This window comes from Macrobrachium nipponense, chromosome 6 (genome assembly GCF_015104395.2).
Source record: "Macrobrachium nipponense isolate FS-2020 chromosome 6, ASM1510439v2, whole genome shotgun sequence".
Lineage (NCBI taxonomy): Eukaryota > Metazoa > Arthropoda > Malacostraca > Decapoda > Palaemonidae > Macrobrachium > Macrobrachium nipponense.
The window spans coordinates 63,306,785-63,322,590 of NC_061108.1; the positions used below are offsets into that span (position 1 = coordinate 63,306,785).

General features: G+C 37.5%; 1 protein-coding gene across 1 annotated transcript in view; it reads right to left on the reverse strand.

Annotated features, from left to right (window-relative positions):
* Positions 1–15,806, reverse strand: part of LOC135216338 (WD repeat-containing protein 19-like) — a 927,827-nt gene that overhangs the window by 511,035 nt on the left and 400,986 nt on the right. The window contains 1 exon segment of the mRNA XM_064251544.1: positions 9,592–9,813. Coding sequence (XP_064107614.1) covers positions 9,592–9,813 — 222 coding nt within the window.

Sequence of the window (15,806 nt, forward strand, 5' to 3'; positions counted from 1 at the left end):
GCATCTTCCAATCTTGGATGGTCTGGGATACAGCTTGCATATTTGTCGAGCTTATTCTTAAACACATCTACGCTCACTACTGATGTATTCCTCAGATGAGCTGGCAACGCATTGAATAGACGCTGCATTATCGATGCTGGTTGTTACGGACTCTGAGATCTCAGAGACAATGTTACGGTGTCGAAATATCCTGGCCAAGGGTCGACACAATGTTACGGCCTCTGAGAGAGGTCCACTTCAGGTTCGATATGAATTTATAAAAAAAAAATATTTCAACACCAACAGTTGAAACTGGGGATACGAATATAGAAAGAAACACTAACACAACAAAGGTTTATTTACAAGCTTACTAACAAAGGTAAATGCAGAATGGTATCTCCTATCTACATAAAAAGATAGAATCTTACACTGCATGAACTGGGGGAACAGTGAGGCAATTAAAATACTTGCTAGTCAATTTGGCAATTTGACGCGCTGGCTTCATAGATGTAGAGCGGCAATTGCAGTCGTCCTCTTGACTCCGTACTGCAGAAACTAGTCTACTTGAAAGGCAGGAACTACCCAAAACCTGTAGCAGGACCTTTTCTTCTCTGAAGTCTGCTCGACGTCGAGAAAACACGGCCGTCCACTCCTGAAGACGACTAGACTAATATCCAACCAACTCTCGAACAACTCTTCTTTTGATTGATACTTCGTCGGTTCCTTCGTCTCTAGTCTCTCTCTGTCGATCACTGCTGCTGATCTCTCACTGATAATCTGATCTGTGGCTCTTACTAACTGGTGATCTCTCTCTTTTACGATCTCTTCCTTCTTCTACGATCACTGCTCTCCAAAGTTTGTTCGTCGTATTTATACGGCACTCTGGGGGCGGAGCCTACGGCGAACCTCACCGACTCCAGGGATTTCTAGAACTTCTTAGATGAATCTAGACGAGGTATTGCATCAGAAATTGCGGCGTTTCTCACGTCCCGACGAGATCCACAACACTCCTGCCGATTCTAGAACAGCCGCGAGCATAGGCGCCTCCAACAGTGGCGCGAAAGCCTCCTTGCTGCCGAACTTCTCGAAAATGCGTTCTCCTTTCCTTTATCTTTCTTTGCTATGAAGCAATTATCATCACACGCCCCCCCAAAAGAGAAAAAAAAATGAAATCAACTGATTTTATTTTTTTCTAAAGAGGAGCAAGAATTAAACAGCGGGGAAACAATTCTGCATAAAGCTTTAATGCAGTCAAACACTCGTGCTTCTCCACTCACACTCTCACTCGTGCGATAACAGAAAACGGTTATTAGGCTACTCATGCTGAGAAAAATCTCTAGAGGCTACTGTTATAACATTATCCTTCTCTCTTACTATTTCCATTTTCTGAACTCTGATTACAACTTATAAATACTAAAACACCTCTTGTGTTTTTTCTCAAAACTAATCTCACTCAGTAACACTGTTACACGGGCGGAGGCCACGGCACGGGGCATTGTTTATAATTCTGAAGCAAATTTACATTCATTGCCTTTGCTCTACTCTTACTCACATTAATTCTATAATGTATATTTCCCCTCTTCTCTAAAACTGAATAAGGACCTCCAAAATTATGAGATAAAGAGGAACCTTCTTTCTGGACTAATACTAAAACTTTATCTCTTACACACAAACTTCTCCTGTTTGATCTCAGATCAAGCTTTCCTTCAGTTCCCCCTTGACTTCCGTTCGGGTTTTCTTTCGCTAAGTGCCAAACGCGTCCGTTCTCCTCCGCTATCTGCCAAACATCTCTTAGATTGTTTTTACAATACTCAAGATTAGTTATGCAATCATCTCTACCCTTACTTCTAGACAAAGTTCCGAACATATTCATAAATACATTCTCAAGAGATTCGCCTACTGAAGGAATATTACACAACGGAACTCTGGTAATTACTTAAATCGGTTTCCCTGCAATTTAATATTCAAGACAGCTTAAAGCAAACCTCTTAAAACACACATCATTTTTCATCTTAGGCCAAAAGTACGCCCTACTAATACACTTGAAAGTTTTATTTACTCCCAAATGTCCTTGCTCATCATGAGCTAACTTCAAAACTAGTTCACGAAGCTTCCTAGGAACTACTAATTGTTCTGTGACTTCCCCTTTACTACCTGACTTCGGTTGAACATAACGACACAAAACTTCGTCCTTGAAACAAAAAGTTTCCTTACAAGCATCATCGAGATCATCATCCAGCTCACATTCAAAAATTTGGGTTAGTGTCTCATCCTCTCTCTGCAACTTGACTAGCTCATCCTTATCCAAAATGTTAAAGCCTAATTCATCACCGTAACTAGTACTAGATACCGGTACATTTACTACGTTACTCTCGACAGCTATGCCTTCCGTTTGGCTTTCACTGTCAACGACAGAGTTAGGTCTCTCAGCCACACTCATGCCAAGATCAAGCTCGCTACCTCTATCACACTCGTTCGAATCCACGAACTCACTCACGTTCGAATCCACAAACTTACTCACGTTCGAATCCACGAACTCACTCTCGTTCAAATCCACGAACTTACTTTCGTTCGAATCCACGAACTTATTATGACTGTAGTCTACATCTGTATCTAAACCCGACCTAGTTACTACCATTTCAGGCACTGGAATATTCCTCACAACAGGATTCACATTCTTGGATAAAGCTAAGTCATTACCGACAATAATGTCAACGCCTTCGACGGGCAAATTGTCCACAACTGCAAGTTTCACTTCTCCTGACACTACCTGACTTTCTAAATTCAACTTCAACAAAGGACAAAGAACACAAGTGTTAGGAAATCCACCTAACATGACTTTCTCTTCCATATTGATTTCTGCCATGTTCGGCACACACTCACTTCTGATCAGTGAAACAGCAGCCCCTGTGTCTCGAAGCAAGACCACTTCTCTCAAATCTACTCTTCCAAGAGAGGAAACTACGCCTTCCGACAGAAATTCACCAAAAACTTTCCTAGTTTCTCTCATCACATACTGGTTTCTTATCGTCCTTCCTTTCTATTGTACAATTTCTCGCTAAATGCCCTTTCCCATTACATCGGAAACAAGTTAATTCTGAGCCACTAGATGCCACTTTACTCTTACAAACCTTAGACGTATGATCAGGTTTTCCGCATGTATAACAGGAATAGTCACTTCTACTCGCATTGCTATTACTAGGACTGAAACCTTTACTGCTTTGTATTCTACCAGACGAAGGATCATTTCGTTTCTTACTAACACTCAAATTATGAGTTAGACTATATATTCATCAGCTAACCTAGTTGCTCCTGCGAAAGATACTTCTCGCCTATCCTCTATATAAAGTATAATCTTAGGGGATACAGTGGACCCCCTGTATTCGCGTTCTCCGGACTCGCGGACTCACACATTCGCGGATTTCTCTCGGGAACGTTTCCCTGCATTATTCGCGGAAAATTCGCGGTATTTTTCTATGAGAAATATCAACAAATTCCTGGTTTTTTTTATCAATTTTATCATAAAATGCACTTTTTGTGATAAAACTATTAAAAAAACCAAGTAGGAAAATTTTTAGTGGTTTTTCTTAAGTTTTAACTAACAAAATAGGCTGTTTTTAGCCTTTTTATAGGGGTTCCAAACATTTGCGGATTCTAACTATTCGCGGGGGGGGTCTGGTACGCATCCCCCGCGAATACGGGGGGACCACTGTACATTATCTTTGAAGTTTTCTAACAACACTAAGTTCTTCAAACTATCAAAATCATCAACTTTAGCAGAAGTTAACCAATAAAAAAACAGCCTTTCTAACTTCTTACCGTATTCTAAATACGTAGTATTTTCATCCTTTCTCAAATTTCTAAATTTTTTACGGTATGCCTTTGGTACTAGCCTATACGCGCTAAGAACAGTTTCTTTCACAATATCATAATTATCACATTCCTCCTTAGACATGCAACTATACGCAGTAAGTGTCCTACCACTCAAAACTGACAGCAAATATAAAGTCCACATTTCTTTAGGAGAACCTACTCGTTCCATTAACTTCTCAAAACACATGAAATGTGTCGTAACATCTTCCTCATCGAACTTTGGTACTAATTTTAGCACTGCATTCATACCTATCGTATCAGCTTCGTTTTCGTTCTCGCCTGACCGACTGTTACGAGTACTTTCCCTTAACCGAGCAATTTCCAACTCATGCATACGCTCTTTCTCTCTCTCTTCCTGCTGCATTACCAACATTTCTCTCTTTTGCTGCATTCTCATTGCTTCTCTCTCTTTCTCTTGCTGCATTTTCATTACTTCTCTCTCATACTTTTCCCTTTCTTTCTTCTCAACATACTCACGGAGATCATTCCCCTCTAGACCTAGTAGCTTACCTGACTCAATAAACTCTTTCACCATCTCACTCATTCTGATTCTTTCTATATTCTCCCTGTTTCAAACTGTTAAAGTGTTGATAGCCTAGGCAAGGTCGCCACAATGTTACGGACTCTGAGATCTCAGAGACAATGTTACAATGTCGAAATATCCTGGCCAAGGGTCGACACAATGTTACGGCCTCTGAGAAAGGTCCGCTTCAGGTTCGATATGAATTTATAAAAAAAAAATATTTCAACACCAACAGTTGAAACTAGGGATACGAATATAGAAAGAAACACTAATACAACAAAGGTTTATTTACAAGCTTACTAACAAAGGTAATTGCAGAATGGTATCTCCTATCTACATAAAAAGATAGAATCTTACACTGCATGAACTGGGGGAACAGTGAGGCAATTAAAATACTTGCTAGTCAATTTGGCAATTTGACGCGCTGGCTTCATAGATGTAGAGCGGCAATTGCAGTCGTCCTCTTGACTCCGTACTGCAGAAACTAGTCTACTTGAAAGGCAGGAACTACCCAAAACCTGTAGCAGGACCTTTTCTTCTCTGAAGTCTGCTCGACGTCGAGAAAACACGGCCGTCCACTCCTGAAGACGACTAGACTAATATCCAACCAACTCTCGAACAACTCTTCTTTTGATTGATACTTCGTCGGTTCTAGTCTCTCTCTGTCGATCACTGCTGCTGATCTCTCACTGATAATCTGATCTGTGGCTCTTACTAACTGGTGATCTCTCTCTTTTACAATCTCTTCCTTCTTCTACGATCACTGCTCTCCAAAGTTTGTTCGTCGTATTTATACGGCACTCTGGGGGCGGAGCCTACGGCGAACCTCACCGACTCCAGGGATTTCTAGAACTTCTTAGATGAATCTAGACGAGGTATTGCATCAGAAATTGCGGCGTTTCTCACGTCCCGACGAGATCCACAACACTCCTGCCGATTCTAGAACAGCCGCGAGCATAGGCGCCTCCAACAGTGGCGCGAAAGCCTCCTTGCTGCAAAACTTCTCGAAAATGCATTCTCCTTTCCTTTATCTTTCTTTCCTATGAAGCAATTACCATCACACTGGTGCGTAGTGGATTAATGTCCTGTGTGCTTTCCTTATTTTTCCTGGTATAGTTTTGGGCACTATTAATCTACTTCTGCTTGCTCTTTCTGATATTTTTAGCTCCATGATGTTTTTCGGCTATTCCTTCTTTATCTGTTTCCATGCCTGAATTATCATGTAAGGCTGTTCTATTATCCATTTCTAGACTAGATAATTTTAAGGATGTAGTCTTTCCCAGTAGTCAAGGTCCTTAACTTCTTCTATTCTAGCTGTAAAGGACCTTTGTACACTCTCTATTTGTGTAATATCCTTTTGATAGTGTGGGTACCATATCATATTGCAATATTCAAGTGAACTACGAACATATGTTTTATAAAGCATAATCATGTGTTCAGCTTTTCTTGTTTTGAAGTGCCGTAACAACATTCCCATTTTTGTTTTACATTTTGCCAATAGAATTGCTATTTGATCATTGCATTACATGTTCCTATTCATCATCACACCAAGGTCTTTAACTACTTCCTTATTTGTGATTGTCTCATTATTAGGTCCACTATATGCATATAGCTTTCCTTCTCTGTCTCCATAATTTATTGATTCAAATTTATCAGAGTTAAATACCATCCTATTTACCTCTGCCCAATCATATACTTTGTTAAGGTCTCTTTGTAGCGCGTTCTTATCTTCGTCACAAGTAATTTCTCTACTTATTCTTGTGTCATCGGCGAAACTACTCACTACCGAGTCCTTAACATTACTCTCTATGTCTGCAATCATAATAACAAACAATAATGCAGCTAACTAACACCGTACCTTGTGGCACACCGGATATTACCTTAGCTTCATCCAATTTCTCATCGTTTGCAATAACTATCTGTTTTCTGTTGTGTAAAAATTCTTTTAACCATCATCCTACTTTATCCACTATATCATGTTTTCTAATTTTCTTCGCTAATATATTATGGTCTACCTTGTCAAAAGCTTTTGCAAAGTCTAGATAAACAACATCTGTTTCATTTCCGCTTTTCATATTTTTGTATATGTTCTCACGGTGGACTAACAGTTGGGTTTGTGTACTTTTTCTGGGTATGAAACCATCTTGTCCTATATTAAACAAATTATTTTTTATTAAATGTTTCAAAATATTTTTCTTCATTACCCTTTCATACACTTTCATAATATGTGATGTGAGACTCACAACCCTATAATTACTTGCCTCTAGTCTTGATCCACTTTTGAAAGTAGGGGTAACATATGCTAATTTGTGCTCATCATAAATCTTGCCTGTATCTATACTTTGTCTTAATAATATTGCAAGTGACTTTGTGATAGAATGAACTACTTTTTTTAACAAAATAGCAGGGACACCATCAGGCCCTGCAGCAGCTCCATTTTTAATTTCATTAATAGCCTGCACAATATCAGCTTCATTAATATCTATGTCAGCTAAATATTCACTATTTTTGTCCCTTCTATATCATTATCTTCATTATCAATTCTAGGGGTGAATTCTCTCTTATATCGTTCTGCCAATATGTTGCATATTTCCTTTTTTTCATTCGTTAAACTCCCTTCGATTCTTAGAGGGCCTATTTCTATTCTTCTTTTATTCATCTTTTTTGCGTACGAGTATAATAGTTTGGGGTTTTGCTTGATATTTATTAGGGTTTTTTCTTCCAAGTCCCGTTTTTCATTTTCTTTTGATTGTATAATCTTTTGTTCTGCATTTTCTATCTTACTTTTTAGTTCTATAACTTCCCATGCATTTTTTCTTTTGCAAGACCTTTTTTCCACTTTCTGATTTTCTGGAACAAGATCCTTCTGTCTCTTGGTATGCTTGACTGATGTTTACTTTTCTTCTTCGGTATATATTTATCCACTATTGTCTCTAATATTTTATATAATATCTCCATATTTACCTTTATATCATCACTTATGAAAATGTTATCCCAATCTTTGTTTAATTCTTCATTCATTTCTGACCATTTTATATTTTTACTGTAGAAGTTGTATTTTCAATATTCTTCCCACTTTTTCATTTCTTGCTTATCTCTGTTTTCACTTGCTTTGGAATGGACTGGTAATTCTATGACATTATGGTCTGAAATACTCGCATTATAAACTATTATTTCTTTAACATAATTCACCTCGTTCACAAATACTAGGTCTAAAGTATTTTCCTTTCTTGTTGCCAGGTGATTTATTTGTTGAATGTTGCATTCTAGTAGCATATCTAATAGCTTTTTGGATTGCCTCTTATCTTCTGCACTACTATTACTCTCTTTTTTATATGTATAAGTACAACCACAATCTCCTATTCGTTCTTTCCAGTCTACGAAAGGAAAGTTAAAGTCTCCAGATAGGAGAATAGTCCAGTCCTTGTGATTTCTACATATATCATCCAATTTTTTTATTATTATGTCAAACTCTTTAGTATTAGGGGGTCTATATATTACTATGTTCATTAATTTTTCAGATTCAAATTCTACCGCTATTAGTTCACATTCTGAGTTACTATAGTTCTCATATATTTTTCCTTGTTTTTGTCTTTCCCATATATCGCGGTTCCCCCTTGATTTCTATTTTTTCTATCTGATCTATAAGTTTGGAACCCTTTTATTTGATCGTCATTCCCAGTCTCTTGGGAATACCAGGTTTCACTTATATTCATTATATCTATTTTCTTTTCAATTTGGATTAGTTCTTCTAAGTACTCTATTTTTCTTTTTAAGTTACTCGTAACTAAACCCTGCGCATTCATCACTATGATGGTTTGCGTGTTTTCTCCTTCATTTAATATGGGTAATAATAAGGATTTTCCCATGTCTCTTTCCTGTTCTGGTATGTTGTTCTTTTCTTCATTTCCAGAAATTCTGACATTAAAAAATCCAACTTTTAAATAATATTTGATCTTCCTTCATCATACTTATTCATTTTGTGTCTGAATCTGCAATTTTCTCCGTATCTGCAATATCCTCTTGCATCATAAATACAGTTCTTATCTCTTGTGTTGTATCTTGGAGCTGATGCTTGGAAATATTTTGTTGACTGCATATCGTGGTGATGGCTTGCTTTTTTCTTTCACCTGATATTCTTTGTTCCTCTCTTTATTTGTTTCTTTCTTATTTTGGATTTTATTATTTGATAGATTATTTATTTGATTTTGATTCATGGCTACTGGGTGCATATATTTACATTTTTTGTCGAACTTACATCCTTTTCCTTCTTTTAGGTTTTTGCATATTTTTGGATGTAGATCTCTGCAATCATCCTCATAGCCATCTAGGATGTTTGTAGTAACATCTTTCTCCGAATATGCAATTCCCTCTTTTCAAAAGGTTGCAGACTTTGTCTTTCTTGTCTATTTTTTCCTCTTTCCCATCATTGTGCAGATCTGGGTAGAGCCTCTTCGGGATTTTCTTTTGTGTTGTCATGTCGTAATTTATTTCTTCGTATGTATGCTGCTTGATTGCCTCATATGTAGTATCAATGAGTATCTCTCATCCATACTATTGTCTTTGTTTTCCTTATTTTTTTCTGTCATTTCAGTTTTGTTACTTCTCTTCTGTTTTCTTTACTTCTTCTTCCTCTTCTTCTTCATCCTCAACTATTTGTACATTCAGTCTTGATTTAATAACATTGTCTATTCATGATAGACACGTTGAGCAAAATATTCTGGTATCTTTTCTCATATCTTGCATTACTTAAGCACATTGCGGATGCGTCGGGGAGAGAGAGAGAGAGAGAGAGAGAGAGAGAGAGAGAGAGAGAGAGAGAGAGAGAGAGAGAGAGAGCTGTCCTTACATGAATTATGAATTATTGCGGAGAGAGAGAGAGAGAGAGAGAGAGAGAGAGAGAGAGAGAGAGAGAGAGAGAGAGAGAGAGAGTTGTCCTTACATGAATTATGAATTATTGCGGGAGGAGAGAGAGAGAGAGAGAGAGAGAGAGAGTTGTCCTTACATGAATTATGAATTATTATGAGAGAGAGAGAGAGAGAGAGAGAGAGAGAGAGAGAGAGAGAGAGAGAGAGAGAGAGAGTTGTCCATACATGAATTATGAATTATTAGAGAGAGAGAGAGAGAGAGAGAGAGAGAGAGAGAGAGAGAGAGATTGTCCTTACATGAATTATGAATTATTACGGGGGGAGAGAGAGAGAGAGAGATCTACTCACCAAATGAAACTGTATTTTCCCTTCATACAACACAGATGCGTAATCAGCATTAACTCGCACTGAAGTGATGGTTCCCAGATATTCTCTGTCACGAAGCAACATAGTAGAATCATCACCGAGTGTATAAATCCATGCTCTGTTGTTCATACCAACCATCAGGTGATAAGGACCTATCCCCAGGAAACTAGGTTCCACATCAACGCTTACTGTCACAGGATGTTCCTAATAGAATGAAGAAAAGACAATTATTAAATATCCCATTTTATCAAAATTAGTGTATGAAAATAAGTACTTGTTCAAAGTAAGTACTTTACTGCAGTTGGTATATGTCATGCGCTAGCTACAAGACATGCATTGACAATGAAAATAATTTTATAAACACTGTTTCAGTACAAACTCATCCCTTACAAAAGCTCATATTCATAATCTTGATGAATTCTGGACATTCCATTCCCCTTTACAAGAACAAGATCATCCAATGGCTAGAAAGCCTCACAACACATAATCCCACATTCAAGGCAAATAAGAACCTCACTTTTCATGCAACCGGGCTATGGGTGGGAGCAATCACTGGGGTTACGAAGAAACATGATGTAAATGATGGGTTTGTACTGAAAAAAATAAAAAATTTCGGAAAGACTAATTTTTTCACAACAACCAATTATTCGAAATACCAAAAACTGTACTGCAGGTGACAGAAAAAGCCACAGAGGAAAAATAATCAATTTAGTTGAATGGAAAAGGGAACTAATTTAGAGTTCATTGGAATTAAATCAGTAAAGTAACCCAAAGTTTTAGGTTAATGGATCTGGTTATGTGAGCATTGCCCAGTTTTCACATCAGACTATCCTAAAGAAATAGAGAGAGAATTCTGATTGACAATACAAGCATCAACCTGGACGTATTGTCATCAGTGTCTCTAATAGATGACTTGTCTGATCTGAAACAATGAGAAATCACTTGGCAAAACCTTCGGTAGTGGCCTATAAAGAACTTGCTTTGGGTGAAGGATACCAAGGCAAGTATGGAGTTGTATTTTTGGCAATGGGTGAATTGTAAATTCCAGGCACCTCGCCTATATCTTATTCACATCTTATGGTTTCCATGAGATATGAGATATGAAAAGCTTGGGTTTGATGTAGTAGGCTTCTGCTGTATGGATTAACATTGGGAATACCTCCCAAGCAGCAAAACAATTCTAGCAGTAATTTTTTCTTGATCACTGACATGAAACCATAAACCGTGGTGATAACACTCTTTAAGCTCCATACCCAAGCAATACATACTGGATTTGATAAACCTAAGTCACAAGATAAGGTGTGTGACAGTCTATCAAATGGTTCCTAACAGACTTGATAAAGACCCAAATGTGTAGACATTTTATTGAAGATTGCACTAGGCAACTTCCAGCTCAGTGGTTTCTGCTCAATCACCCAATGTGTTTAATGTGTGACATGGCATTCTTCCCCTAATTCTGTTCTTCCCACTGAAGGGTAAGAGGTTGAAGGTCAAACTAATAGTTTCACATATAAAGACGTCTCACAAGACTTAACGCAAACAACAATCCCTTCTGATACTCTTCAGGATAGAGACTGTATGGCTGACTGGCTGTACAACTGCTATTCTGAGGTTGTTATTGCAAAGAATGCATCCAGATTTGTTTGCATGAGTAAAGCCCCGCTGTATACCTGCATAAAAAGAAATAAGGCAAAGAAGTTCCAGTATGAAAATAACATTTGGGCCCTTTCTATTGCAACTGAGATCGGCATCTTTCCCTTAATAGATACATCAGAAAATGAGCAAGGTTAACAGTTGATTTCAAGCAGACTTTCCAAACTAACTGGGAAATTTCCAAGCTAGCTGAAAAGGAGAAACAAAGCATGTTCTGCTAATAAATGTACTGTCAAGGCCTGTATACACAGAATGCAGAGCAAGGTAAAACAAAAATATTTCCTAGATACAAAAGGCAGTACCTCTTGTGGATTAAGCATAATGACCAACTGTCAAGATTGAAGAGGTACACCATCCTTGTCAAACCATCAGAGTTACCTAGAATCAATCAAATATTTGGAGGGCCATCTCAACACCTGTCTCAATACATACACCTTGATTACCATCTTCAAAGGTAAAGTTCATTTCAATTTTCCAGTCTAAGTGTAAGATCCTGGAAACCATGGGTAGATGCTGACCTTATTCTTCAAGTAGATCTCAGGATTTGCCTAAGTTGTCCTGATTTCTTCAGAAAAAAACCATAGTGATCCTTGAATAATCAACTGGCATCCTTTGGAACCAAGGTATGATCTAGGAAAGCCATCACTCACTTGGCCTTGAAGACATCTGACACCTTATTTCATCAACTGGTAAAGTGTTAACTAGGAATGAGAATTATGAACATCTTCAAGAAGTCAAAGAACTCCATTTGGAAATTATTAATGTTTATTCTATCTCCAAAGGAGATAAGTGGGAATGTAAGCAGTAGTCCCATGCCCTTGGGATGAAGGAAGAATATGCTATTAGTGAGACAACCTGTAGTTTGTTGTATTTTTCAAGATTCAAGTACAAAAACAGCTGTATGGGAATCTCTTTATGGTTCGCATGACATCCTTGCAGTTTCTCACTAATCAAACATGGTTGGCAGCATGCAAAAAAAAAAAAAGTGTTGTGTGCATCCAGCATTCTGGACAAGATAAAGACAAACTGACAATCAAATTATTTAAGAAAAACCATGTTCTGAAACTTGAGAAGCTGCAAGACTTTTCCCATCCACTTGTTGTTGGTAAAAGGTCTTGCAGCTTCCCAAGTTTGAAGATAACAGGCCTTGTCAAAAAAAAAAACTATTCATTCAAACCAATCTGGTTTTGTGTTGATTCCTCCATTAGCACTGTTACATACAGTTCTGATGTAGACTTGCAGTTAAAAACAGCTTTAATCTGGTTACATAGCCCTATAGCAAGAGCCTGTTTTCTAACACAGTTTCTGTGCTCCCTACTGTAACAATACACAGCCATTGTTGTAGGCCTAAGCAACATGAGTCCAGGTGCAAGAGTACATGAGCATATTAAGAATATGGCCTAAACCATAAGCACAGTTCTTCCAGTAAGTGGCACTCCTTGAGGCAGGAGGTCAGTTCTTGCTGGACCTGATCCCCTTTGAAGAAGTTTCTAGATGTCCAACATTGACGTTACTGTAAGTAGGTCACCTGTTAACAGTAATACAGGCTCCCTAATCTTGTTCATCCTCCTATCTTGGACCCTATCATAGTGCCATCTTCACCAATTTTTATCCTAGATATTAGAGTGCACAAGTTTCTCTGCACAAATGCAGGTTCTTGTTGCCAAGATAATCTGTTTTCCGAGTCCCTTCCTAGTACTGGAATCCAACCTTCTCCACATTGGTTAGCCATATCTGAAATGTCTATGACTTCATTCACGTTCACCAGATGTGCTGCTTGTTTCTATTGGCAGGTGAACCTAGCTGTATTTCAGGTAAGGGCATCAATCATATCAGCCTCTTTTGTCAGTCACTACTGTCAATAAAAAAAAGCCCAAGCTAAGTATGCATGTTCTATTGAATGCCATCATCAGTAACAAAACACTTTATACTGTATTCTAGGCCTAAGACCATGGATTTTTCCATTTCTTGTTCTATGTGTGGAACTCTATTGGTTGTCTTTGGTACAAGCAAAATCCAAGCCAGGTTTCAGACCTGGGACCTCACCCAGACCCAGAACTTCACCTATGTTCCAGGCATGGGACGCAGCAAATCTACCACTTCCTTTAGTTGATTCTACCTGTCAATTGCATTTGTTAGGTAGGAATCAACCACCATATTTCAGATACTCATTGTTCTTAATACTCATCAGGTTTCAACACTGTAATTGCTTTGATTAATCCTGGCATTCCTGACAATGATCATAAGGCATTCTCAAGGCCTCAGACCATGGACTTTTCCATTTCTCCTTCTATGTATGTAACTCTATTGGTTGTCTTTGGTGCCAACAAAACCCAAAAGATGTTTCGGACCTGAGACCTCACCCAGACCCAGGCCTTCACCTACAGTCCAGGCATGGGACGTAGTAAATCCACCACTTCTTTTAGTTGATTCTGCCTGTCAATAGTATTTGTTAGGTATGAAATAACCACCATATTCCGGATATTGGTTGTTCTTGATACTCATCAGGTTCTAACACTGTAATTGTTTTGATCAGTAATGGGTTAAGTGTACTTGAAAGGATATCTATCTTGAACGAAGCAGAAGAAAATGTGAAGACTGGCATTCCTGACAATGATCATAGGGTAAAATTAGATGACTCAGCAAAAGTAAGCTGCCGGATAAGGGATCAACACCAGTCAACAGCCAACTCAGTAAGGCTGGGAAAATCAAATAGGTCAATTATATTATCATTGTACACATCATCTGGCCTTGAAGGCCCCTTAAAACACAAACTGCAAATTTATAAGCTGCAAGCAGCAAAATAAGGCATGGAAAAGTAAAAAAACACACACTTTTATAAATGAAAGCACAGTATGTACTCCATACAATTTATCTGGAGCTCTCACTATCAATATTACCCTGGCTACAAAATATCTCTATAAATCTTACCTGGAATCAAATCAGAGTAATGATTCTATTTATTACAATATATCAGAACTAATAACATCTAATGTATGCAGAGTTTTATTCACACCTTTTAATAAATAATATTTAAATATTATGCTGAATAATAATTTATAATGCAAACTCCTATAAACTGCTACAGTCAATTACTTTTTGCAAAGGCAATAAAATTCTGGATATCAAAATCAGAGTAAGAAAGTAAGAAATGTAGGTATTTTATTCTTTACATTAAAAACAATACAGTACATATTAATCTTAATATAAATACCAACATAAAGTAAAGAAAATGTCAGGTAGGAAGGGAATTAAACAATAGGTAAAAAAACTAACCAGTCTACAACTCAGTAATCATTAAGTTACAAGGATAAAAATTAAATATCAAATAACAATAGAAAACTGGAAACATATTTGTTAAAGATAAGAAGAATTTTTCTGCGAAATCAATTATCGAGTGTGTTAACAGCACCTCCCCTAAGTGAAATGTTATCCAATATGGTAGAGGAAGGCAGCAGAACACACCAGTTGACACTGATTCACTACTTCACTAAATTATAACAAAAAAGACATACATACTAATAAAACAGAAATAATTATTTGTGTGCTTAAGAAAAATACTTAAATAATGGAATAACAATAACTAGCTAATTCTAAAATTACAAGCTTCTTGTTAACAAGCCAGATACATACATGAGTACTGAAGCTCTTACTTGCATGAACAAAATCTAAGGGGTTGCATGTGTAGTGTGGCTGTCCAGCCAGCATATCATCTTTTAAATCAGAAATGAAGAAGAGTCTAGGATTCATGAAAATATAGAATGTGGGCTAATGTGCAAACGATGAGTTTGATGTGAAATTATTTAGAATTTCATGCCCCTTACTACAGTATTACTTCTTATAAACATTCTCAGCATGTACAGGGATTAATCAAATTCTGTTACCATGACAAACAAGCCTGAAATATGTTTTTTTTTTTACTTCACTACAAAGTTGTTTGTTTGTTTATTTGTATTGAATTGTGTTTTTACATTGCATGGAGCCAGTGGCTACTCGGTAACGGGACCAACGGCTTTACATGACTTCCGAACCACATCGAGAGTGAACTTCTATCACCAGAAATACACATCTCTGACCCACCAATTCTTACACAGTATACTTACATACATTTCCATGAAACAGCAAAGTTCAACCTAATACTAATAGCCAATAAGTATCACCCCATATAAAAACTGAGACAGGGTACAATAAACGCCCACACTTTCATTGATATCTGTCATTTAGGATCATAAACCTGACTAGATCAACCATTCCTACAGTTACTTAATAAGATCTAAGCTACTAGCTGTCACTTTTATATCTGCATGTTCTAACACAAACTTCACTCCCATCGTAAAACCTCATAACCATTCCCAAAACTATTTTCAACAACAAACTTCAACTCTCCACACCGTATCTCTAGGAATTCTATCAAAAGATTTCCTAGGGTTCATGCAAGACCCCATGCAATAATTTGTTTTACTCTAAAACTTTTCAGCGTTATTATTATCTTCTCATCCACCTTTCTACCCCTATGATGAAATCATTATTCCTCCCACCAGCTC